This window comes from Lagopus muta, chromosome 20 (genome assembly GCF_023343835.1).
Source record: "Lagopus muta isolate bLagMut1 chromosome 20, bLagMut1 primary, whole genome shotgun sequence".
Classification (NCBI taxonomy): domain Eukaryota; kingdom Metazoa; phylum Chordata; class Aves; order Galliformes; family Phasianidae; genus Lagopus; species Lagopus muta.
Window position 1 is genome coordinate 1,306,809 of NC_064452.1, and position 23,275 is coordinate 1,330,083.

The 23,275-nt window shown below is 42.7% G+C and overlaps 1 protein-coding gene across 7 annotated transcripts in view; it reads left to right on the top strand.

The window, feature by feature from the left end:
• SYNRG (synergin gamma) overlaps positions 1 to 23,275 on the top strand; it is a 35,919-nt gene that overhangs the window by 7,649 nt on the left and 4,995 nt on the right. For 3 of the 7 annotated variants that reach the window (XM_048966554.1, XM_048966555.1, XM_048966556.1), the window contains exons 7-21: positions 1,013 to 1,312; positions 2,045 to 2,269; positions 3,281 to 3,358; positions 4,049 to 4,245; positions 5,100 to 5,354; positions 5,609 to 5,745; positions 7,761 to 7,876; positions 8,052 to 8,114; positions 9,931 to 10,875; positions 18,181 to 18,774; positions 19,116 to 19,279; positions 20,040 to 20,093; positions 20,463 to 20,559; positions 20,679 to 20,827; positions 22,775 to 22,885. In XM_048966554.1, coding sequence (XP_048822511.1) covers positions 1,013 to 1,312; positions 2,045 to 2,269; positions 3,281 to 3,358; positions 4,049 to 4,245; positions 5,100 to 5,354; positions 5,609 to 5,745; positions 7,761 to 7,876; positions 8,052 to 8,114; positions 9,931 to 10,875; positions 18,181 to 18,774; positions 19,116 to 19,279; positions 20,040 to 20,093; positions 20,463 to 20,559; positions 20,679 to 20,827; positions 22,775 to 22,885 — 3,485 coding nt within the window. The remainder of the gene's footprint in view (positions 1 to 1,012; positions 1,313 to 2,044; positions 2,270 to 3,280; positions 3,359 to 4,048; positions 4,246 to 5,099; positions 5,355 to 5,608; positions 5,746 to 7,760; positions 7,877 to 8,051; positions 8,115 to 9,930; positions 10,876 to 18,180; positions 18,775 to 19,115; positions 19,280 to 20,039; positions 20,094 to 20,462; positions 20,560 to 20,678; positions 20,828 to 22,774; positions 22,886 to 23,275) is intronic. The other 4 variants (XM_048966559.1, XM_048966560.1, XM_048966557.1 and 1 more) reach the window with 3 other exon arrangements.

The following is a 23,275-nucleotide window of genomic DNA, read 5'->3' on the forward strand; positions in this document are numbered from 1 at the left end:
TTTCATTGGAAGACTTGATGATCTTTAAAAGAAAATGTAATATGAAATGCTTACCATGAAATATCAGGGGAATTGATAATGGATGTTAAGCCCAGTGTTAATAACTTTCTTTATACTTCCATTCTAACTCTTATAATTGAGTTCTTTTCTAGTCAAAGCAATAATTAATGTTTTGCAGAGAGCTTTTGAAGCTGAGAAGTGCTATGTAAGTGTTAGGAATGATCAAAACCTGTGTAAAGACTTCAGAGTACTGTAATAGCTTTTTTTTCACCATTGCCTGGGCATGGTCAAATCAAAGCCTTTGGTATTCTCTCTTCTCAGTAATTACTGTGTTTGTAACAATTATTACTAGAAATTTCTTCTGGGTTAAGGCATAGCTCGCTCTGTGTAGCCCAAATGCGGCTTATCTGGACAAGAATTTTCACATGTAAAACCTTCATCTCTCCTGTGGATTTGCTCTTTGATAATTCTGAAGTTCCAAGTGGTCTCCTCACATTCTCCCGTTGCTTGTTAAATTTCCCATCCTGCTCTGTTGGACTGGGTGACTAGGAAAGGCATCCACAGAAAACTGTCTGAAGGAATATTGTGTTTCTTTTGTATCTCAAGGTTTATTGCTGAGTGTCTGAGGATAAAGCACATCTGTGAGGGGGGACGTTTCCCTCACCTTGACATCCACCCAGCATCTCTAGTTTGAAATATTTCCTCTTGATTTGTTTTGACCCAATCTGTGTACAACAAATGCAGTATTTCCATAGCTGGTTTTAAGAATCAAGATTCAGTCAAAGTATTTACATCTGGGAGAGAAGATGCATGGTCGGGAGAGGCTGCTCAGCTTTACCTCATGTGTTTGCTGTGCTGACAGTAGTCACTCTTCTCACCTCTGTCAAATCACGTCCACTGCTGTTTCTCCTCACTCGTTTGCTATTTATAGCTATATTTGCCGTTTTCCCTGCTTTTCCTCCTAAAAACTTTCCTCCTGATCACTTTGCATTGTGTTCATTCCATTTTACAGATCATCCCACATCATCATCCCATTCTGCTGTATCTGTTTCCCACTCTGCTTTTCTTGATGATGAAGAATTTAGTGACTTTATACAAGGGCCTACTGAAAGCCCCAGAGCGGTGCCTCAGCCCACCTCTCAGCCTTTCCAGCCTTTCCTTTCTGCTGAGGCTGGACAACTGCTTTCAGAAAAGGCTGTGGTCCAACCTCTCCCTCCAACCCAGACTCCAGTGTTATCCATCCTGCATGGTACAGCTGGGCAGGTTCCCTTTTTTCCTACCTCTGCATCTTCACCCAGTATCCATAAAACAGGTAACTGAAGTTTTAATTTATTTTGTTTTTCCCAATATCACTTTTTGTTGTAAAGCTACAGAGAGCCTTTACCTGTTTTGTTGTTGTTTTTTTTTCCTTCAGTCTGGCTGAAAGATATAGGCAGTGAATTAGAAGCCTGCTGATCCTTGGGGAATGATGTCCCCTTCCTGCTTTTCTTAGAACTGCGCTGTAAAAGCAAGTTGTGTGGATTGAAGGATGCTAAATATGCATCTGGCACATCTCAAGTATATTAAGTCTTGTGTGCTGGCACTGTATGAAGTCTGTGTAATAGAACAGCTGAAAAGATGGTATAAGAAATAATTATTGTGCTGATGTGGAATGCTTGCGTGCTTCCTCTCTTGGAGGCTAAGCAGGTGTAGGTAAGATTGACATGAAGAACTTAGCATTTATAAGTGGGTGTCTGACCTGAGCCTTAAGTCATTCTTTTGCACGATCCAGGTGATTATGCAATGGTATTCCTAACACAGGGAATGGTTTCGTGTATTCCCTGTGTGTTTCTCTCCATTGGTTGAATTTGTTGTGTATGTGTAGCAAGTGAAAAGCAGAATTGGGCCACGAAAGCATTTGAGCAGGGCAGTGGTGCTGCTCTGAGATGGGACAGGTCCTCGTCTGATCGTCTGTCGGTACCAGTAATACTTCTTTGAAGGCGTGGAATTGCAATCTGGGTGCTTAATAACAAAATATAAATACTTCCTCCTGCTGTTCATTCAGGCTCTTCCTTGGAGGAGAAAGTCTTAGATAATGGCTTAAATGAATCTGAACAGGAGCAAACCAAACTTAAAGCATCTGAAGTTGGGCACAAAGCCTCGGCTGCAGGCCAAGCTCGTCCCAGTCTAGCCATCAATGACTGGGCTCTTGTAGGTGGACATGAAAGTGGTACCACTGCTGCAGAGGTGCACAAGGCTTCAGAACAAAACATAGCAATTGAAGAGTGTGGTGAGCAAATGAAACATTTAATGGAATTTAATAAGATGCTGCTTGAATGCTAACACTCTGTACACTAATTGTAAGACCAGTTCTGCATAATTTTGCTCTGAATGCCTGCTTGAATAATATGCCAGGGCCTCCTGCTCCTTGCTAAAAGTAACAGCTGTGATTTTGCTCTGGACTTTCCCCACGTGAGTTTACTGCTGTAATCACATTTAACACCTTTGTTTAATCAGGTTTTCTGTTTTGCAATATTCTGCCCTCTTTCTTGGAGAAACAGATGCGCTCTCTAAAATGTTTCTTTCCCAGACACTTGCCACTCACGGTGTTACGTCTAAAACTATTTGTATTTTAGAGGCCATTTCAAAAGCTGCACCAGCTTTATTTCTAGTTCAGATTTTGTTGAAGATGACTACTGCGTGCTTGGTCAGTGAGAGTTAATGTAGTGGAGAAGAGAGTAAGACAGAGACACAGTTGTGGCAGATCACATGGAAATCTGTAGTAGTGAAGACAGCTGTGATTTCTTTTGAACAGTGAGGCAAAGGATACGTTTTTGTGAGCATGGGAAAAGAACTTGCTGAGATCCAGGTTGATGGGCTGTTTGTGTGTTTCCCTGCTAAGGATTTTCTGGTTGTGAGTGGTTCTTACGCTTCCCTTTGGATAAGTATGAATTTGTTTTTCCACCAGTAGCCCCCATAGTGATGGGAAGGCTCAGCTTATATTGCACAGAACTGCTGTTGTACAACTGTAAGAAGTTATGAGACGAGTTCTGTGCAACTAGAAATTTGGCAGATGAGGAGCTCCTTGTTTCTTTGTGTACATGGCAGTACTCTTGCTGCTACCCCAAGCCATTATGTTGAAATATATTATGCAGTAGCTGCTTTTCCTCTGAAAACTTTGCTTGAAATGCTAAATGATGCTGACAAGCTAAGACCTAGTCTCAAAGACCTCTATGCTCTGAATCTGTTTGTCTTAATGCAACTGTGTCTTTCTTTTTCTTACTGAATGGAACACCTTTAGGTGTAGGAGTATTCCCTTCGCAGGATCCAATTCAGCAAATGATGCCTCCTTGGATTTACAACGATAGCTTGGTTCCAGGTAAGCAGGGAGAGTGGACATTCAAGTGGGCAATGTGAAGTGTGAACACGTGTGCTTACATTGCCTTTGTTTGTGATTGAAGCGTTTTTCTTCAGCCATCAAATGAATTCATTTTTTTGCTGAGATACATGTTTGTAATATTTACCTGCATTTGGAGAAAGGATTTTCTTCAAGCATGTTAAATGTTTAGAATTGTTGTGAAAGCAGGTCACACTAGTAGAAGTTGCTGCTGCTGCTGCAATTGCTTTCATGGGTGGACTGCTTTTGGCATCTCTTGTAATTAAGCAGTTCACTTCCTAAGACTATTTACCTTATACATGCAAGTAACATTGGAAACAATGAAGTGCTGCAATCAATATTGATTACACTGAAGTTTGAATACGTGAAGCTGTTAGGACTCTTTTGATGTGGATTATCCCACAATTCTGTTACAGAAACATGTTTTGAAATAAAGCACTAACTTTCTTTTGTATAAAATATTATTCTTGATTGTTTAAACTTGTGCACAAAGAGCTTCCACTAACATGTTTAGGTGAAAAGGAATGACAGTGTGCAGTGCCTGAATGCTGTTGCCTTACCTTACACTCTTGCATGTTACTAATTTGATTTAGGAATTTGATGTAGAAAAGCAACCTTAAATTTGCTTGAAAAAAGCAAACTGCCTGACTAATAGTGACTCCTTTGTAACAGAATTGTATAAGAAAATTTTAGAGACAACTTTGACTCCTGCTGGGATAGATACTGCTAAGCTGTATCCCATACTGATGTCGTCTGGACTGCCCAGAGAGACTCTTGGACAGATATGGGCTCTAGCCAATAGAACCACCCCTGGGAAGCTTACGAAAGAAGAGCTCTATGCTGTCCTGGCGATGATAGCAGTAACTCAGGTATGGCTCTGGTGATTAGAGTGCAAAGACAGAGCAAAGATTGGCTAATCCACCGTGACTGCTTGTTGCTGCAGGCGGGTTGTGCACCACACCTGTAATAAAAATACTGCTTTTCTGAAATCCAGAGGAGAAACTTCCCTTGTAGCTTCGAGAGGACTGTAATTACATCCCAGTACCTACATCCTAGTTTCTCCTTTAATGTCAGCTGAAGATGGTTCTTAAATATACCTACCAAACTGCAGTAGGTGTGCGTATTTCTGATGGAAAGTCCTGAATGTTTTTCTTTGTTGTTACACAGTTGATCTCCTCAAACCTCAAGGGATCCTGTATCCCTTCAGTCTATGAATAACAAGTGTGTAACAAGTAAACTTGTTACTTTTCTCCTGAACCAGCGGAGTGTGAACTTCGGACTTCTGTTGTTGGTAGCACAGCATAATCTCTTACCAGCTTATTTCCAAATACCAGCCCTGTATGAAATCTGAGATAAAGATCCAAGCTGATCTTGTGGGACTGGTGTGTATGGTGCCCACCTGTTTCAGCGTGGCTTTTCTTGCCAGCGCGCACTAGATTGATGTCCTGAGAGCTGAACAAGAATGCTGTCAAATGCCTCTGCTCAGCCAGTAAGTTGTCATTGCCCTTGGCATAAACCCAGCAGCCAGGGTGCTGGATAGGACTCACTCTTTTAGTATAGGATCTTGATCGCTTTTTTTGGTTTGTTTTAGAAGATGAAATTGAAGCTGGAAAGGAACCTTGCTCTTAGTTTCAGTAACAGAAGCTCGAAATGAGAGTGAGTGCAGTATGCCTTTTTGCTCACGTGTCCCATATGGTTGTCTTTTCTTTTTCTGCCTTTGCAGAGGGGAATCCCTGCAGTGAGTCCCGATATGTTAAACCAGTTTCCAGCTGCCCCCGTTCCTACTTTATCCGGGTTTCCGATGCCGCTGCCTGCCGCAGTGAGCCAGCAGCCCCTGCTGCCCGCGGGGCCGCCCGCCTCCTTGCCGCTGAGCATCGGGCCGCCGGTGATGGGCCTGGGCATCTCGGCAGCGGCGCCAGCGGGCGGAGCTGCAGCGCCACCAGCGGGAGCCTTTGCGCCCTCCTACCCGCCCGGCCAGGTGAGAGCTCTGCGCGGCTGCCGTGGGCCTGCAGGGACAGCCGGCCTGTTTCCGAGCTGCCTGGTGGCTTTAGATGAACCCCGGGGTGCGGCCGAAGTGGAGACGCTGACCAGACTGAGTTTGCTCACTCCTGTTGAGAGGGTTGTGGATTTTGATTTTATGTTTGAAGTTGATCACATTACTCTGAACTGCTCTTATGCTGTGTGATGGTTTGGAAAGGCAGCGGTGTATCAATTTTCATATTTGCAATGTAGGTAGGAAAACCAGAAGATGATGACTTCCAGGAGTTTCAGGATGCTTCAAAGTCTGGCTCCCTAGACGACTCTTTCACTGATTTCCAAGGGGATGGAGCTGGCTCTTCTAAAGCAGCCAGCTCACAGCAGCGGAGCAGGTAGCAGATCTTTCGATTTCCACTCCTTCAGTATTTTAGAATTCTTTTAAGAAATTAAATGTTTTCCTCTTTTGTGGGTAGTTTTCGAGCCTGTAATTTTCTTCTGTCGCCTGACTTCTCCTCTGAGGATTTCTTTTCAAGATTGTTACAACTACAATTAGGCTTTCTAAATCCAAAATGACATTTGATGTGCCACAGGTGGTTGCCCAGTTTTTACCATTCCAGTCACCACGCTGAGGTAAATTGCATATGCAGGGCATGTGGATAAGTGTTCAAGTGTTTATATTATTGCACAGGCAATTGAAAGTTACTTCATACTGTGCATTCAGGCAAAAATCTAACATGAAGCTATTCAGAAAGAATCACAAGGGCGGAGGAGTTCTGCCTTTGGTGTTGCATGCTTCCATTAATAGTCTGACCCAGTGTTTGGTGGAGTTGATAGAAACCATTTGCTGACACCAAGGCCTTTCTTCAGACCCTGAAGAAAGAACCTAGCATTCATGTCAAGAGCATGACACTGTACTTTTAAATGAATGAGAACTCCAGTGGACAGGGTTTTATTTCTGTGGTTCTCTGGCCAAGACATAAACTTTTGATTGCTGACTATAAATCTGGATCTCATTCAGTCTTTAACAGTCTTGGCTGTTTGTTTGGGAGGCAGCCAAAATGTAATTCTGGATCAGACAAACTGGGCACAATAAAATATGTACTTACTGCCTTTGAGAGTTTAAAATCAATCTTTCAAAGTCCCATGACAATAAAATTTCAAAGTGTTTTTTAATCCTGCTGCACATGGCAAGATTTTACATAGGTATCTAGTTGTAGACATACTTATTTTCTGTGTATTGAGCTGTCTGTCCTTAGTTGCAGACAGAACTATTGTCTAGCTTTGCAGGTAAGCAGTGATTACTGGATGCTTCCTTAACAGTGCTGTCAGCTGGGGATACTAAAACAGGTTGCTCAGTGACACTGTTCCTAATGACAGTCCATGGAAGGGATTTAATTTTGCTGATGTCAGTCAATAATGCCACGTGTATTTGAAGGGGCTGTGGTTTAAGTATATGTCAGATCTCATTTTGCAGTAACAGCTATTAGGGTAGTGAAAGTTTCAACAGAAACATTGTTTTTAAATTCCATAGTGGAAAGTAGGGGATCATAAGGACAAAAAAATAAAAGGTGTTTCTTCATTGCAGCAATTCTTTTTATTGAGTTGTAAAGTTGTGAAAGCATTTGATTTTGAAACAAACACAAGGTTACAATAACCTATAATCTCAATGCTTATGGAGCTTTATTTAAAATTAAAAAAAAAAAGCCATCTGTGGAGTACAGATGAGTAATGATTACATTTGCCAAGATTGCATATCTAATAGCCTGCTTTGCAGTCATGTGAACTTTGATTATTTTAGCAGAAGCTATATTTTTTGACACTGCATTGTCTCTCTGCAAGCATCATCGACTATCATTAGCACATGTGTGCAAGTGCTAGCTTTGTGTGTGCTTGTGGGCTGCTGGTAAGGAGATGTAAGTGGCTCTAGAAGGATTCTTGCTTCAGGCCAAAGGATGCCATGGCAATTCATTCACGTTTTCAATGTGCACAGTACTGAGTGACATATACTGGAGGTGAAGTACATCATTCTTATGTAAAGGATGTTCTGTAATGCTGCAAATGGTAAGGAGGCTTGTGTGGAGGGCAAGCAAGCATCTGCTAAATCTTTCAGCAATTGCTAGTGTGATGTTAGGTAATGATGGCAGTTTTACTGTATGAAGTGGTGTGTGTTTATGTGCAAAAGGTAAAGTACATGAAGTAACTGTGGAATAACCCTGATGCTGCTGAATAGATGGCTATCTAAACTCACAGGTGTGCACTGACAGAAATTCAGAATTCTTAGGGTAGAAGCTTTAGTCTAGTGATCCAAGCTGTAGTCAAAATAAGAGGGTCCTTTAAGTGAAACCTGGAAGTGTAGATTTGTTGTGGATAAATCAAGAACCTTTGCTTTTATCTCTTTTGCTTTTAGTGTTCCTTCTTTACTCATGCCACTCCCAGGTAACAAGGCACTCTCATCAACTGATAAGTATGCTGTGTTTAAAGGAATTGCAGCTGAGAAGCCAGAAAGTACAGCGACTTTTGGAGGTAAAAGGGAAAGTATGCAACTACTCTGGGCAATTTATTACAGCATGTTGTATGTCTTGTTTCAGCATTGATTAAAAGTTAATGTAAAAAATCAGAGTAATCGTGCCAATGTAAAATTTACACTATGGATTCATAACGTTTAAGTAAATGTATTTCTTTCTCTCATATTTGCAAGATTCTGGAGACAAGTACAGTGCTTTCCGTGAATTGGAGCAGCCATCAGAGAGCAAGTATGGAGGTGAGCAGGATGGGGCTCTGGGGGTGGTTTTGATGTTTTTGTAAGGGTTTGTGTGTGTGTGTGTGTGTGTGTGTGTGTGGTTCTCCATGAGCTGTAGAATTCCCATTGCTAGGTTTGCAGAATAATGGTCCCTCTGCTCCTCCAAACAATTTATCAGGAAACATCCTGGAAAGAATAGTGCAGTGACTCTTGGGCAATCCACAGACTGTGTTTCTGGAAGACAGGATCTCTTCTGGATGCTTCTGAGGTTCATGTTAAAATAACAGCGTGGTTAGAATTTGTCTGTTTCAAGTCAGGATTCTTAGAAGGAAGAAGAATAAGATGCTTCTGTACAAAATGGTCAGGGCAGAGCTTAAACCTTTTATGGCCTTTGCCCTAAGAACAAATGTGGTCACTCATTTTGAAATATGTTTTAATTGATTTTTGTTGATTGGGGAAAAGTGAAAGCTAGATGGCATGTGAGATGTAGTAGCTGTGTGATTATACAAGCAGTCCCTCCCTAAGCTTTTTCCAGATCTGTGTGTATCATTTATGCAATGTGAGTTACTCGTAAATTTTACTTTCTCATATGATCAATAGACATATCAGAAGATAAATGTATTACAAGTTTAATCTGGCTTTCACAGAGTTATACTTTGGCCAGTATTTTGGTTTCTTGTTAGTAAACAATTGTAGGTTCTGGGATAAGACTGCTTTCCCTGGTTCATTCCTTCTCCACATTTTTTGAAGGGGAAATTCTCTTTTTCAGACACTTTTGAAGCTCTTGCCATCTTTTGTGAAATTTCCATGTTCAGTGCTTGCTTTTAGGATTAAATGCATGCAATGCAATGAAATATGTCTTTCTGCATATGTCCTAAGATATGGGAAATGACTGTATGTGCCTGCTATCCAGGTCTGACCGTTCTTAACCCTTTCACCAGCTTACCTTCCTAATGGAAAAGTTTGCAATTCATCAGTAAGTGTAATTTGCTGTGATGTTCTAGTTTTAGTAAGCAAATAGCAATTTCACCAATACTTGCACTGTCGTTGGGCCAAGTGAATTGGTTTGGAGGGAAGGGAGCACAGCAGGATGTCAGGTACAGTCATGGTCCCCTACTCCACTTCTATGGAGGAGTCTTTCAGATCTTGGTTAAAGTAATGTAAAGCATGGCACTGTGTGGTGACTAAAGAATTAAAAGGGAATGGTGTGTTTCTAAAATAGAACAAAATCTGTTTATTGGACACTTGTAATTTCGGAGTATGAGTACATTTTATTACAAGTGATCTAAGTAAATACATGCTGGTGAATGGGTTAAACAGCATTTGTTGATTTTCAAGTTTAAAATAAATAGTGTAAAAATAGGGAAAAAAACGCATAGCACACCAAAATAAATTCAATGAAAATGTTGCTACCTAATATTTAATATTTTATTATTACACTATCTCACATTCAGTAATAGGTTTAGCTGAGGGTTTCCATGTTTTACAATTAATCATTCCATGATTAATCACTTTCATGTGGAAGTCCATCTCCAGGCTTCCTAGGAAAACTAACCAGGCATAGCAGAAGCAGGAAGGTGCCTGACTTCTTGCATTTACTGAGGCTGTTTGTCAGGTGTAAGGTGTTTGGTTTATTCTGGAATGACTGTTGGAATTGCTGTCCTCAAAACATGTGTTGCTCACAAAAGTTGTTTGCAGTTCGTTGTGCATCCTGAGGACTTAGTTTAAACAGTTTGCCTGACATGGCATGAAATCAGTTGCTTGCTTGCATGGTGTGAGTATGATGTATTCACAGTCCCTGCAGTATCTTAGTACTTTTTCATTGCTTCCCTGTCAGGAGATAACCTTGCAGAATTCAAGGCTGCAGGAACCGATGATGGCTTCACAGATTTTAAAACCGCTGACAGCATCTCGCCATTAGAGCCACCTACAAAGGACAAAACTTTCCCCACTTCCTTCCCTTCCTTACCTGCCCAGTCGAAACAGCAAACGCAAGCTAAGGCCTCTTTTAACCTAGCAGACTTGGACCTCTTTTCCTCTACTGGAGAAAACAAGCAGCTGTCCTTTCCACCTGCATTTAATGCTTCAAAACCATCCTCCTTTCCCCCACCACCATCCACCACTGCCCAGCCAGCACCTAGCAAAAGCTCGAGCTTAGCTGATGAGTTTGGAGAGTTCAACCTTTTTGGGGAGTTTTCTAATAGCGCATCAGCCAGCGGACAAGACGACTTTGCAGATTTCATGGCTTTCAACAACAGCAGTGGGTTTTCTGAACAAAAACCAGATGACAAATACAATGCACTTAAGGCAGAGACCAGCCCTGTTCCTCAGCCCGGCTCATCTGCCAGCACAGGGAGGAGTGGGCAGAACTCGGCCACCGCCGCTACGCCCACCAAATACGACATCTTCAAGCAGCTCTCTCTGGAAGGCTCTGGAGCAGGCTTTGAGGAGACAAAGGACAGCACGCTCTCCTCAGTGAAGAGCGATGATGATTTTGCCGATTTTCACTCAAACAAGTTTTCTTCCACGTGCAGCAGCGCAGAGAAGTCCCTGGTGGACAAAGTCGCAGCTTTCAAGCAGGCCAAAGAAGACTCTGCTTCGGTGAAGTCTCTGGATCTCCCTTCTATTGGTGGCAGCAGCGTTGGCAAGGAGGATTCTGAAGATGCGTTGTCTGTTCAGTTTGACATGAAACTGACTGATGTGGAAGGAGATCTTAAGCATGTCATGTCTGATAGCTCTTTGGATTTGCCAACAGTTAGTGGCCAGCATCCGCCAGCAGCAGGTGAGGAATTGGTTAGATTGCTCTGGTAACATAGGTGATGGAGGTATCAGTATTCTTCTGTGTGCTAAGTTACAGTATTATGCACTAGTCTTTCAGTAGCGAAAGGCTTCTAAATCTGTGCACCTGCTAGCCAACAGCCCCTTAAATGGGCAGCATTTATTTCTTGTCTTAGATGACTATAAATAGATGGAGCAGTTTGAACTCAATTCCCATTTATTTTTGAGATTTGACAACATCATTTTACTGATCCCCGTTAGCGACTGTCACTTAAAGAATTTGAGTGGAAAATTTTCTAATGCAAACAACAGCATTCCATTTATATTAGCAAGATGAATAGCAGAGAGTCTCACTTTAATCTCTTGGTTTCAACAAAGCATTCGGCTTGGGGTCTTAACCCTCTCTGTGCTGCTGAAAGGAAAGGCAGACACTCAGATGCGCTGTTAATCAAAAGCTGTCTAATCAAACTCTGCTGTATCCCCATTGTCATGGGGCTCATCAGCACAGCCAGTATTTTGCAGGACCACAGGAATCGTGTACACTACAGAATTAGAACCCTCATTGGAATGATAGTGCAGAGGATCCGTAAGTGCTGATGTCATGATTGATGGCTTTTGGGCCTCAATGTAAAACCACAGGACTTCTATGTTATCCTTAACAAGCTTTTACCTTCTTTAATTTCCCTTTTTGAAAGTACTCCTGAGAGAACGAATTAGCCATCTCCAACCTGATTGCATATCATGAAATTTCCCAAGTGTCCTGCTTTTTCTTTTCATGTGCACACAGGAAGATAAGGTGTAGTGGAATGTTCTGTGGCCTTCAATAATATGGGAACCATTACTGTGCTCTAGGGAAAAGCATTACGCAGCCAGAGACGTTTCTGGGCAGGAGGGAGCATACAAACTGCAAACGTAAAAGCTGTTACTGCAAGAATTGGTAATTCTCAGATGAAATATTTCTTCCATTTTTGCAGATATGGGTAGAAAAAATATACAGTACTGTAATTTTGCATTATATGCTATTTTTAAGTAGGGGAGAGAAAACTAAGTTGGCAACTTTGACATGGAAGATACTCTATGACAGGGTACAAAATATCAGGAATAACTTTATTAGCAAAGACGTTTAGTTTTCATATGGCTGCTTGGTGAAATTCCAAGTTGAGCGAGCTGTCAAACGTAGCACCTACCGTGTATTCTTGAATGTTTACTTTGGTTTTGAAAGCACTTTTTCGTAATATTTTTCTAGCCTCTTTTGGTGGTAGCTTGACTTATGTAGCTCTTCTACAGTATGTGAGCTTTTGCCACAGAAATCAGTGATGAATGATTTTCCCTTTGTGGCAGGAGGGATTTTCTCGGTTTGTTTAAGGGGGTTAGGCGATCATGTGCTCCTTGCTGAACTTTTGGACTTTGAAGTATTAATTAGAAGCTATTTTTATTAAACTCAAACAGGTCTGTATTCTCTTATGGTGCCAAGCTAGGTGTTTTTTCCACGAGGAGAGTTTTACTCCATTATTTAATTCTGTTTGGCTCTCGCAGCGGAGCGTGCTCTGCGCTGTTACCAGTACTCCTGTGCTCACTGTTCCTTTGTGTATGTTGGATGCATCTCAAGCTACGAACTGCTAATGTTCAAGTCTTTTTTTCAGTTTGCGTAATTTAAAAAGCAGGTTTTTTTTTTTTTTCTCCACTTCTTTTGACCTGTAAATCCGATGTCAAAAGGGACAGTATCCCTTGCAGTGCTCGCTGCTGACTGCAAGCAATGCGCGGCACCCCGAGCGATGCAGAGCTGCAGGTGGGGGCTGCTGGAGGATGACTGGGCGTCCCCGATGTGCCAGTGTGGAGCTCTGCTGAGTGTTGCTGGTGTGAGGCTGTGGGCCGGGCAGGTGGGTTGCTGGCTCTGGGAATTGCAGGACGTTGCCTGGCCGCTCCCAGGGCTGCACTGGAGCTGTGCGGGAAGCCAGGCTTTCAGTCCTGCTCTCCGAAGGGGATACTGTCTCTTTAAACTTGGTTATAATTCTTTGTGTGGAAGGTGGATTATACTAATGTTGCCTGATTTCTCTTGCATATACTTCGTATAACCCTTTGAGCACTGCCTGCATGCTGTTAATTGAACCGGGCTGCTTCTTTTCAACCAAATTTATGTTTCGCTCCGGGACTCGAGCATTTTTTAATTAACGCCTCGTCATTTCTGTAAACCTAATTTGTTCTGCATCCTGCCGAACGCTGCAGTCGGAGCGTACCTGCTCGGGGTATTCTCAAAGGGTTATCCACTTTGCTGCATTTACAAATCTGTAAAATACCTTTTTCTTTGGCATTACTGGAGATCTCTGTATATTTTAATCAACTTCAGGTTTTTTGCTGCTTTTCTAATGTCTAATTTCAACTAAACATTTCCTGTGTGAATGTGCCTTCTCAGATCTGCTTTGATATCTCTCTTCTGCAAGTATTGACCTGCATGCTTTATTCTGATAACACCCTTCTGAGCTCCTGTGTATCACTATCTTTTGTGATCTGTAAGTCCTGCTGTGTTAATAAATATTATCTTGGCATATTTTGAAAACGTGGGGGCGTGTGATTTGTTTGCAGTCCAGCAGCATTACCTCTTTTTCCTGGAGAGGAAACAAAAAACCCAAAATTACAAAGTTTAAAGTTATGGTATCCCCTCGAGCCAGCGTGTGTGTGGGTGAGCTGCTGCCCTGCACAGCAGGATGGGCAGCACAGCAGGATGGGCAGCGGGAGCCATGTGCATAGCAGGGCTGCTTCTGTGCCGTGCCCTGGGGGGCTCCGTGCTGACTGGGACCGAGCACAGAAGGGCCTCTGTCCTGTCCTCCCCTGTCTGCGCTTCCCTGCTGCCAGCCAAGGCCACAGCACCACTTTTTGCTGGGGCCAATTGGAAACGTGTTGCTGGGGAGGCCTTTGCTGGTGAGAGATCTCTAAACAGGATTCCGATATTTATTTAGCTGATTGGGAGTGAGTTAATGGGTGCCCTGCACTATGGGGCCTGCTTCATGTTTCTGCTTTGAAAATCCTGGCTTGCCAAATACTGAAGTGCTTTTGAACACAAATGACAGCTGTAAATCTGTGTTGCAGAATTCTGTGTCACTTCAAATTCTTCCAAATCCTGGGCCACCAACCGCTTTGGATGATTGTCAAATTAGCAGACAAGGTAAAAAGCTAAAAATAATTGAGCTGTGGGATAAAGTTCAAACACTGTGCCAGAGCAGACTGGGTTTTCGATGTTCCTTGCCACAAGAGCAAAACGCACCAGAACCAGATTTTTCTTCATTACACCAATCTTTAGACTTAAAAACCTTTCCTGTTATAGAGAAGCAGCACATTATGTCTAGCCATAAAGATTTTAAACTGAAGGCTTGAACATAAAGCTGGGAGGCTGAATTCTGCTGTGCTTATGCTATTAGTATCTGTTCAGCTAATCATACCTGGAGGAAGGACAATAATGATGGTGACTCTGCCTTATTGTATTTTGTCCAGACTTGACGAGGTTGCTCTCCTTTAGTGTAATTCTGCAAACAGAAGAGCTGTAAGAGCCTTATGTATCCCCATGCCCCTGGCAGTGGGGTCCTGATGCCACTGTGGGGCAGTGTCCATCGTGGTAAAAAAGGAACTGAGTGAAGGTTTTAACTCCCAAAAGCTTGAAGGATTTTCCCTCCTTGTTCCTTCGTTTTAAAGTATCTTCTCCACGCTGGCAGTGCTGCGTACTGCTGTTCAGCAGGTGTTTGTTGGGACATCTCTTTGCTGGAGCTTTTCCAGACTTCACCAGCTGAGGAGCAGGCTGAGTCATGTGTTGGTTACAATTACAAAGATATGTTAAAGTCTTGAGAATTGTCTTTTTTCCCTGTTTGTTAGAATGTAGCTAATGCTGCCCAGGCTTTTCCTTAAGTGATCAAACGGTGGACACGGAAGCCTGCGGTTTGTCATTTGCCTCCAGACATACCTTGATGCTTGGAAGCTGAAATACGCTGTTGTGGTTGGCTCCACTGAAGGATGTCAGGTTTTTCTGCAGGTTAGATAGCATTAGCAAACAGCATATTAACTGTACTTCAGTAGATTAGATAACACTGGGAAGCACTGTCTTAACTGCATCCGTGCAGTGTCAGTGGCTCTGGTAGTGTGCACATGGCTGCTTTCCTCCCCCAGGCAGCTCCAAGAGCTTTGGGAATCAGGTCTGTTGTGTTCAGCATGGTGTGTGTTTGTAGGCCTGCCAAGCAGAGCTGGCTGTGCCAATTCCATGTGGTTTTATCTGTATTTGGAGTGATAGCATTTGGATTTCTAGAACAAATCTGAACTCAGCATCTGCTGGGATTACTAAGGAATACTGTTTTATTATGATGTGGTTCACTAAAATCTATTGATGCGTCCCTATTGATAGAGTTAGAGGTTTCTCAGTACACAGTGGCTTGAATACTTTAATTTGCCCTGCTTCTATGGCACAGTCCACTCTGGTCTCCAAAAAGTGCTAAGAAACCACTTCTCAGCTGAGAAAAATGATCATGTATCCTTAAAAGAAAGTATTTCCTTAGAGTTTTGTACAGATCCAGTCTTTGTTTTTTATTACTTTTTCAATAAAATTAGATGCTTATCAGTTCAGATCCTTCAGGAGGAAATGTGGAAACTCAGCAGCAGGTGTCTTTGCTAAATGCAGCGCTTCATCAGAATTAATTCACGTTTTGTCCCACTGAATCATGTCTTGCTTTGAAAAAAATATTACTGATGCACACGCCTCTCTTCAGATTTGTGGATTGCCATAACAGCAGAATGAAGTTTGTGTTACATCAGCAGTTATTACTGCAGCATTTGAACTGGAGATTTGTATTCATTAAATGCATCTGTGGCCTTTAAGAGAAGTAACAGCGCTTAGTAAACAATCTGTGCTGATAATGGAGCTCTGCACTGTGGAGAGTGCTCTGGGCTCAGCCACGCAGTGCTTTTCACACGTGAGCTGCTCTGTGCTGATTAGTGTGATGGTGAGTGGCTCTGCTCCCTGCCGGGGAAGCTCTTTCTGACCCAGGAGATGTGCTGGGAGCTGAGATAAGCCTTTCGTTTGCTGTTGTTATGGCAAAGGTCACGATTTTCCTTTTCTGTGCAGAATTCGTGACCAGATTTGTGACCAATGCAGCACACGGCCAAACTAAATATAGCTTTTTTTTCCTTCAATAGGACAAGATTTTTTATAACAACTAATTTGCCTTGAATTATACACAGCAGCACATCCGTTCTCATGTCTGTGCTTTCTAATACATTGCTTTAGGATTGCTCCAGCCATAGAATTTTTGTTTCTGAACAGTATCTTTTTGTAGAGCAAAACTGTAAGAAAGTTTACTCACTGCAGTAACGCTTTGTAATCAGTGAATGCTCCGAATCATGGAAACGTATAGGGTTGAACTGCTATGTTTCATCTCAGCTCTTAAGCCTATGCTGGTGGGCTCCACGTCTGCATGAATTCACACAGAGAGGCAAACAGGTTCTGGATGGCACCGCCAACGCTGGGCTGTGGTAGGATCTCACTCTCCTTCCTGTATCTCAGTGAACACTGGAACAATAGCAGTGCTTTGGAGTCAGAAAGGAGGGTGCTTGGTGCAGGCTGGTGCTGTTGAGATCTCGGGGTTAATGGCAGTTTGGATGTTATCCCAGCACTTGTTAATGGCAGTGACATTCTCCTTTAACTTCTCTGAGCAAAGCATTTTTTTAGAAGGCATCAGATTTGGTTTCTCGGAACAAATTAGGGAGCCCAGGTCAGCCCCTTCCCAGCCAGGAGCCCTCTTCTGTTCAGCTCTGCCATGAGCAGATGCTCTCATCTCTCTTTATTCTCCTGTGCACTGCTTGCTCTACAAATCTAGTATTCAAATGGTGCTTTGAAATCTTGCTGTACGTGTTCAAGGTGTAACGTTAGTTGTGGAGGTGCTCCATGCTCAGCTGCTGTGTGAGGACTGTCCCTTAGGAAAACCTGAGAGGTGACACGCTGCATAGGGACGTTCCCTTTGCTGTCGTAGCCATTAAACTGTACCATTCTATCGTATATTTGTTGGTCTTTTTAATTAGCTGTATATGTGGCTCATGCCTGGAAGGCAGCCTAAAGTGCGGCATGCTTTCCTCTCTCAGTCAAATGAGTACAAAAGGCAGAAATGCGTGGTTCAAATGTCTTAATCCTCTATTAATGACCAGAGGGCAGCTGGAGGCTCAGCCTGCTCCCTGCCTGCCTGCCTGCCCTGCCCCAGCTGTGCCTGCTGTGCTTTTGGCTCTGCCTGGAGCACGGCGCTGCCTCGCGCCCGCCCTGCCTTGGGACTTTTTGGCCGTAGGCAGTGAGCAGCAGCTGAGGCTCTGATCCAGGCTGACAGTCATTAATGCAGGAAAACAACTGCCAACTGCAGTGCAGAAGGGCTTTTTTAAAATGCCTTAATGACATCTCTCCGGCTCTGCGTGCCTTCGCGATGGATCAGTCTCAGTCTGAATGTGAAAGATGAGTTGGATGAGTAGTGGGTGCACCCTGGCAGACCCTAATCTCCTCTGCTGGCTGCAGTGTAGGCAGTTAAGTGTGCCATACCTCCTTATGGAGGGGAGAAAAGCCCGTTGGCCCATGTAATTGCCAGGTGAGTATAAGTGCTTGGAGCTTTCTGCAAAATAATTGGGTTTTCTCTGTACTTAGCTCTCACAAGCTATCTATTCCGTTAAGATATTTGCCACGTTTGTGTTGTTTCTGAAAGGTGCTCCTCCAGCAGTGCGGCACACGGCATTGCCGTACCTGTGAGAAGCTCAGATGCAACTTTATATCTTGTAACTTCTCGCAGCACCTTTCTGTACATTGTATCAAAGCATGAATACAAAACTTAGGTGTATTAACACTTTTCTGGAGAGGATGGGGAAGCTGCTCTTGCTTTCTGTGTGGTTGCTTTTCTTAAGATGAACTAAGGGGATGCTTGTGTTGCTCATGTCCATGTTTTGGTTGTAGGTTTTGTAGCCAGCCTCAGGAAACTGAACTGGTGACCTGTGCGCTCTGTACCATCTACACACATTGCTTTCAGTGTTTCTTTGCATGGTGACTTTCAGCTTAAAATATAAGATAATATTCAGAGGTTAAGGATTGCATTTAGTAAGTGGAGAGTTTTTTTGTATTAAGTGCTTAGGTATTTTTCAGATGATTTTGTGCAACTCTAAACCTCATCAAAACAGCGATTCACTGTGTTTGCTTCTGCAGTTTGTTAAGGCTCTTAGTAAGTTGCTTTTACTTCTAGATGGTCTCGAGAGACTAATGTTTGAACTTCAGCTTCTAATGGTAGGGGTTTGTTTTTCTCAGATATAGATGAATTAAAATGTGCCCCGTTTGGAAGCTATAACAGTGGGTCTGCAGTCAGCAGCCTGGCAAGCTATGACTGGTCTGACAAAGACGACATTCAGCAAGGCAAGAAGTCCTCCTTTGCCCAGGCTTCGGGAAGTGGATCCTCTGCAGCTACTTCTGTTCTTCAGAAGAAGGAGACCTTGTTTGGCAGCTCAGAAAACATCACCATGACAACTGTTTCCAAAGTGACGACGTTTTCTAGTGAGGATGCTTTACAGGATGTTTCATTTGCAGCCTTTGCAAACTTTAAAGACTCCGGACCAATATCCAGTGGTCCAAGTGATGATGACAATGGAGACTTTGGTGAGTTTGCGAGACCTTCGTCAGAAGCACGGGATGCAGCAGCTGACCCAAACCAAGAGGCAGACTTCCTCGCCGGCGGGATCTCCTCTGAAATCCGGAGAGAATCCATAGATGAATTTGGAGAATTCCAAAGTGAAAAGCCGAAAATCAGCAAATTTGACTTCTTAGTGGCAACATCCCAAGGCAAGGTGAAATCTAGCGAAGAAATGATCAAGAGTGAGCTGGCGACCTTTGACCTGTCTGTTCAAGGTAAGCCTGCTCTGTGGCAGAAGCTCGTGATGCATACACTTACCAGAGGCTATTTGTTCCAATCAAATGATAAATTTGCTGATGAGGACGGTTTCAAAGACTATTGGAAACAAGCTTCTACTGATTTCCATGGTGTTTGGAGTTGATTTCTTTCTAGAAGTAAAAAATGTGTTGTGCCAAAAATTTGTCAGAATTTAAGAACTGGTTTGCACCAGTGACGGAGTGAATGGAGGGCTGTGTGGTCCTGATGAGCAGCACATCCCTTGGCACCGCTCCGGGCATTTTCGGTAGTCGCTGCCTTTGAATAGAAGAATAGCTTTGCTTGTCTCCAAACTTTTTAGGGTCTCATAAAAGGAGCCTAAGCCTGGGTGACAGAGAAATAAGCCGCTCCTCACCTTTACCAGCTCTGGAACAGCCATTTAGGGATCGCTCAAATACTCTGAGTGAGAAGCCTGCTCTGCCTGTCATCCGGGACAAATACAAAGACCTGACTGGGGAGGTTGAGGTAAGGAGCTACCTGGAACACAAGTAAATCAGCAGTGACTTTCATCAGTATCTGTATCCCAGCCCTTTGGGGCGTTAGCTGCTTGAAATTAGAGTATGATCCTAAGATGGAACCTGGGTGAGGTTTTGTGTTTTGGTTTTGCTGTTCGTAAAGGAAGGATTCTTTTCTTTGTTTCCTTCTTATGAGCAAGAAATGATTAATAAAACTTGTTTTGTCTTTTCTGGCTTTAAAGCCTCATGGCATGGAAAAAAATGCTGTTGTCTGAATCGTTTGACCTTGCAGTCTAAGCCTATAACTGGAAATTGGTTGCAACTAAAATCCAATCCCAGTTTTGGCACTGAGACCACTGGCTTTAGGAAACGGCCTTTTTTGGCTGTATAACAGTTAGTTATTTCTCTTGCTCATATTGAGAGCAAATAGTAAAAGGACTCGGTTAAACTCTGCTAATCCTCATTTCTCTAACAGCAGACCTGCAACAGATTTGTTGGGAGTAGGTATGTGCAGTCCAACCTTTTACCCATTTGTATACCTTCTTCCTTTTGAATCTAGTTTTGAGCCCCAGAAATCAAACTTTAGAATTCAGACACAAAGAGACTAATTAAAAAATGAGGAAAAAAGGTAGGAAAAGGTATTTTAGGAGTTTTCATGGATAACTTGCAAATAATCTCTTTAAATATACGTCTTCTGTATGTCTGTTGTGATAGGAGAAAGGGAACTGTGTGTTGAAATGAGATTCAGACTACCCTTCTCTTTCATATAGGAAAGTGAGAGGTATGCGTATGAGTGGCAGAGGTGCCTGGAGAGCGCCCTGCAGGTAAGAGTGTAACCTCCTCTGCAGCCTTTTCCTCCTTAGTGTAGGATGTTTATCATGAAAAGGGAAAGACCATTAATTTCCAGGTAATGTGATGCTTCATAGCCCCAGAGTAATTTAAAAATATGCATATTTTTAATCATGTAATTCAACTAGATAGCGATGCATGCGTGCACTTAAAACTGCTGTTTTAGTAATGAAATTATTTGAGGGAACACGTTAAGTTTTTAAATGTTCGTGCTTCTACCCTGATCTGTGTGATGGAGTGCAGCAGTTATTTAACTCGCCTCCTTGTTTTGTTTAACAATTTGTTAGTGACCATCTTGTTTGTAGCAATTAACAGCACCGTTTCGTGAAACTCGCTTCCACCAGGTCATAAAGAAAGCAAATGATACCTTGAATGGAATAAGCAGCTCATCCGTTTGCACTGAGGTTATCCAGTCTGCTCAAGGCATGGAATATTTGCTGGGTATGTTTTAATTTACTGCATCTCTTACACTGAAAGTTCTTTTCTGTATTTCAGTTGTGGTTTCAGGAACCTGTGCTCACAGTCAATTTGTGTTTCTCCACTGTGTTTTATTCCAACAGGGGTTGTTGAGGTGTACAGAGTAACAAAGAGAGTTGAACTGGGAATCAAAGCAACTGCTGTTTGTAGTGAGAAACTCCAACAGCTGCTGAAGGATATAGATAAAGTGTGGAACAACCTCATAAGCTTCATGTCGCTTGCTGCTTTAATGGTAAGGCCGAAAACAAGCTACGTCTTCACTAGAAGAAATGCTCTGATAAGGGAAAATTAGTGCAGTTTTAATGAGCCATTTTATGAAGCCAGAATAGCATGGACTTGACTTGTCTGTATAATATACCTACAATTAGTTCTAATGCTCACAACACAGGAGCATGCAACGTAGCAACACACATAACAGAGCTGTTTTCTTTTCTCTCTGGATTTGGAAGTGCCTCCGTTTGTTTTGGTTCCCACTGCAGACAAAATAGCTTTCCCTTCTCTGAACAGATCTGCCAGACAAGACTGGGCTGCTCCGAGACAGTCTGTAGGAGCTTGGGAGATTTCTGCATAGCTGACCACAAATGGTGGAGGCAGATGGGTGTTTCTGATGACACTTTGTCAGAATATGGGATTGATTCTTTCAGTATCTTACTGCTCGGCAGGTGAAGTTGATAGATGAAGATTCACCTATTTCAAACCTGGCATTGTTGATGGTAACAATCTGAACAGCCCTCTCTTGATTTAAACAAGCAGATCAAAATCTAGTTCTAATGTGCCTTCTTTGGAAGATGGCAGGGAACCCCCCAGGTTCAGGGCCTGGCTGTGTTCTCTGTGTCAGTGCAGCTACGTGTTGAGGGCACTCAGAGCTGGAGCAGTGATTTCTCAAGCAAAGTTATCTGAAGGACTCCTGGGACTCCTGATTCCTACAGTTCTCAGAATCATCATTTTTTGTTTCTCTTCTCCTTGTGGAACTGTGTGCAGCCATACATTCCCCTAGCACGGATCCCAAATGGCACAGAAGTGCCAATTAAGTGCTGAGAAGTATTCTAGCTCAGAGGCTTGGAAAGGTTAATTTTATCTTTTAAAGCATTTCGTTACAAGGTAATGTTATGCCCAGCCTTGTGGTTTTCATTGCAAATTACAGGATGACCTTCTCATTTGCTTCACTCGTGTGTTTGGTAAACAAATATTACAGTGCCTTTATTAATTTGATTGATCTACTTAAAGATTAAAGGACTTCAATTAATCTCTAGCCGTTCTGCAGGGAGCGTGATCAGCATTCCAGACCTGTGGAGATGAGTGCACATGTTTTTGTCTACTTTTTTTCTTTCTTTCTTTTTTCCCCAAAGTTTCCTGCATTTCTAGTCATTATTTTTAATTGTGCATCTGCATTCAAGCAGTACATCGTTTTATACCATCCATACAGAGACTTTTCTGTTGCCATTTATCTTGTCGCTGAAATTCAGGTTATGTGCCAGAGAAGTTGCTCTCTTTCTTCTTTGCAGGCTTCATCTCCTCTGTCCATTGTCTCTCTTGAGCCTGAACTTGCATCTGGCGTGAAATAGCTGATGACCTGAATTCTTAGGTGCTGTGGTTAATCTTAATATTCCAGTTGTACATTGTGCCATATTCTAGTTTCAGAAAAACCTTCAGAAAGAATAAGAGCTGCCCTTTTTGAGCAGGCGGTAGTACAGAACTCGGGACAATAAACACAGATACAGACACCACTTCAAACACTGGTGAAAGCAGTGCTGGCCGCTGCCTTGTTTCCTCGCAGCTGCACAAACAGCTGCTGCATACCACTGTTTATCCTCGTCCAGTTCTTAATATGCTGCAGTTGAAACGTAGCAGAGCCGCCTGAGCTCTTTCTTCAGAAGTTTCTTCTCCTTTTGATGTGGGAACACGGAACTGAAGAATTCTCTCCTTTGTAGTCTCACCCTTTTTCAAGAGCTGGAGTGTTATAAATCAATGTTGATGGAGATTGCATAGCAGGACTGCAAATATCTGCGAGCGGCTTTGATTAAATCACGTATCAATTTATGAGGAAATGCACTGTGCCATCTCTTCCGCGTTGCCTGTTGGGATACCACAGCTCTCTCTTGCAACCAGATCAATTATTCTTATTATGAGGTCTGAAACTCATTGAAAATGCCTAAACTTTATTGTCTCATTTCTTCAGCCAGATGAAAACTCACTGGATTTCTCTTCTTGTATGCTGCGCCCAGGGATTAAAAACGCCCAAGACCTTGCCTGTGGAGTGTGCCTCCTAAATGTGGATTCCAGAAGTAAAGTAAGTGTATGGCCTCTGTCACTAAACTCCTTTTTATTTATAGTTTTGGCTTCCATTTAGGCCTGGGACATATTTATGAATTTTAAGTTTTAATTTGTAACTGGAAGTGGCAAAGGCAAAATCTGACCCATGAATAGATGGGACTCTCATAGTCAATGGCCTGCGTTCACTGGGCTCTGCATGCGACAGAGATGTGGAGAAAGGGCTGATGAGGTCAATGGCTCGTCGCTGGGAAGGAACTGGGATGCTGAGACTGGAGTGTGTGTATTAAAAGTATTATAATAACGTTTCTTTATGAAATGCATCTCCAAGGATCACCAGGAGGGGACTGTTGTAATTAGCAGAGCTGGGAGGGAATCCCAGGATGTGTACAGAGTAATAATTATGCCA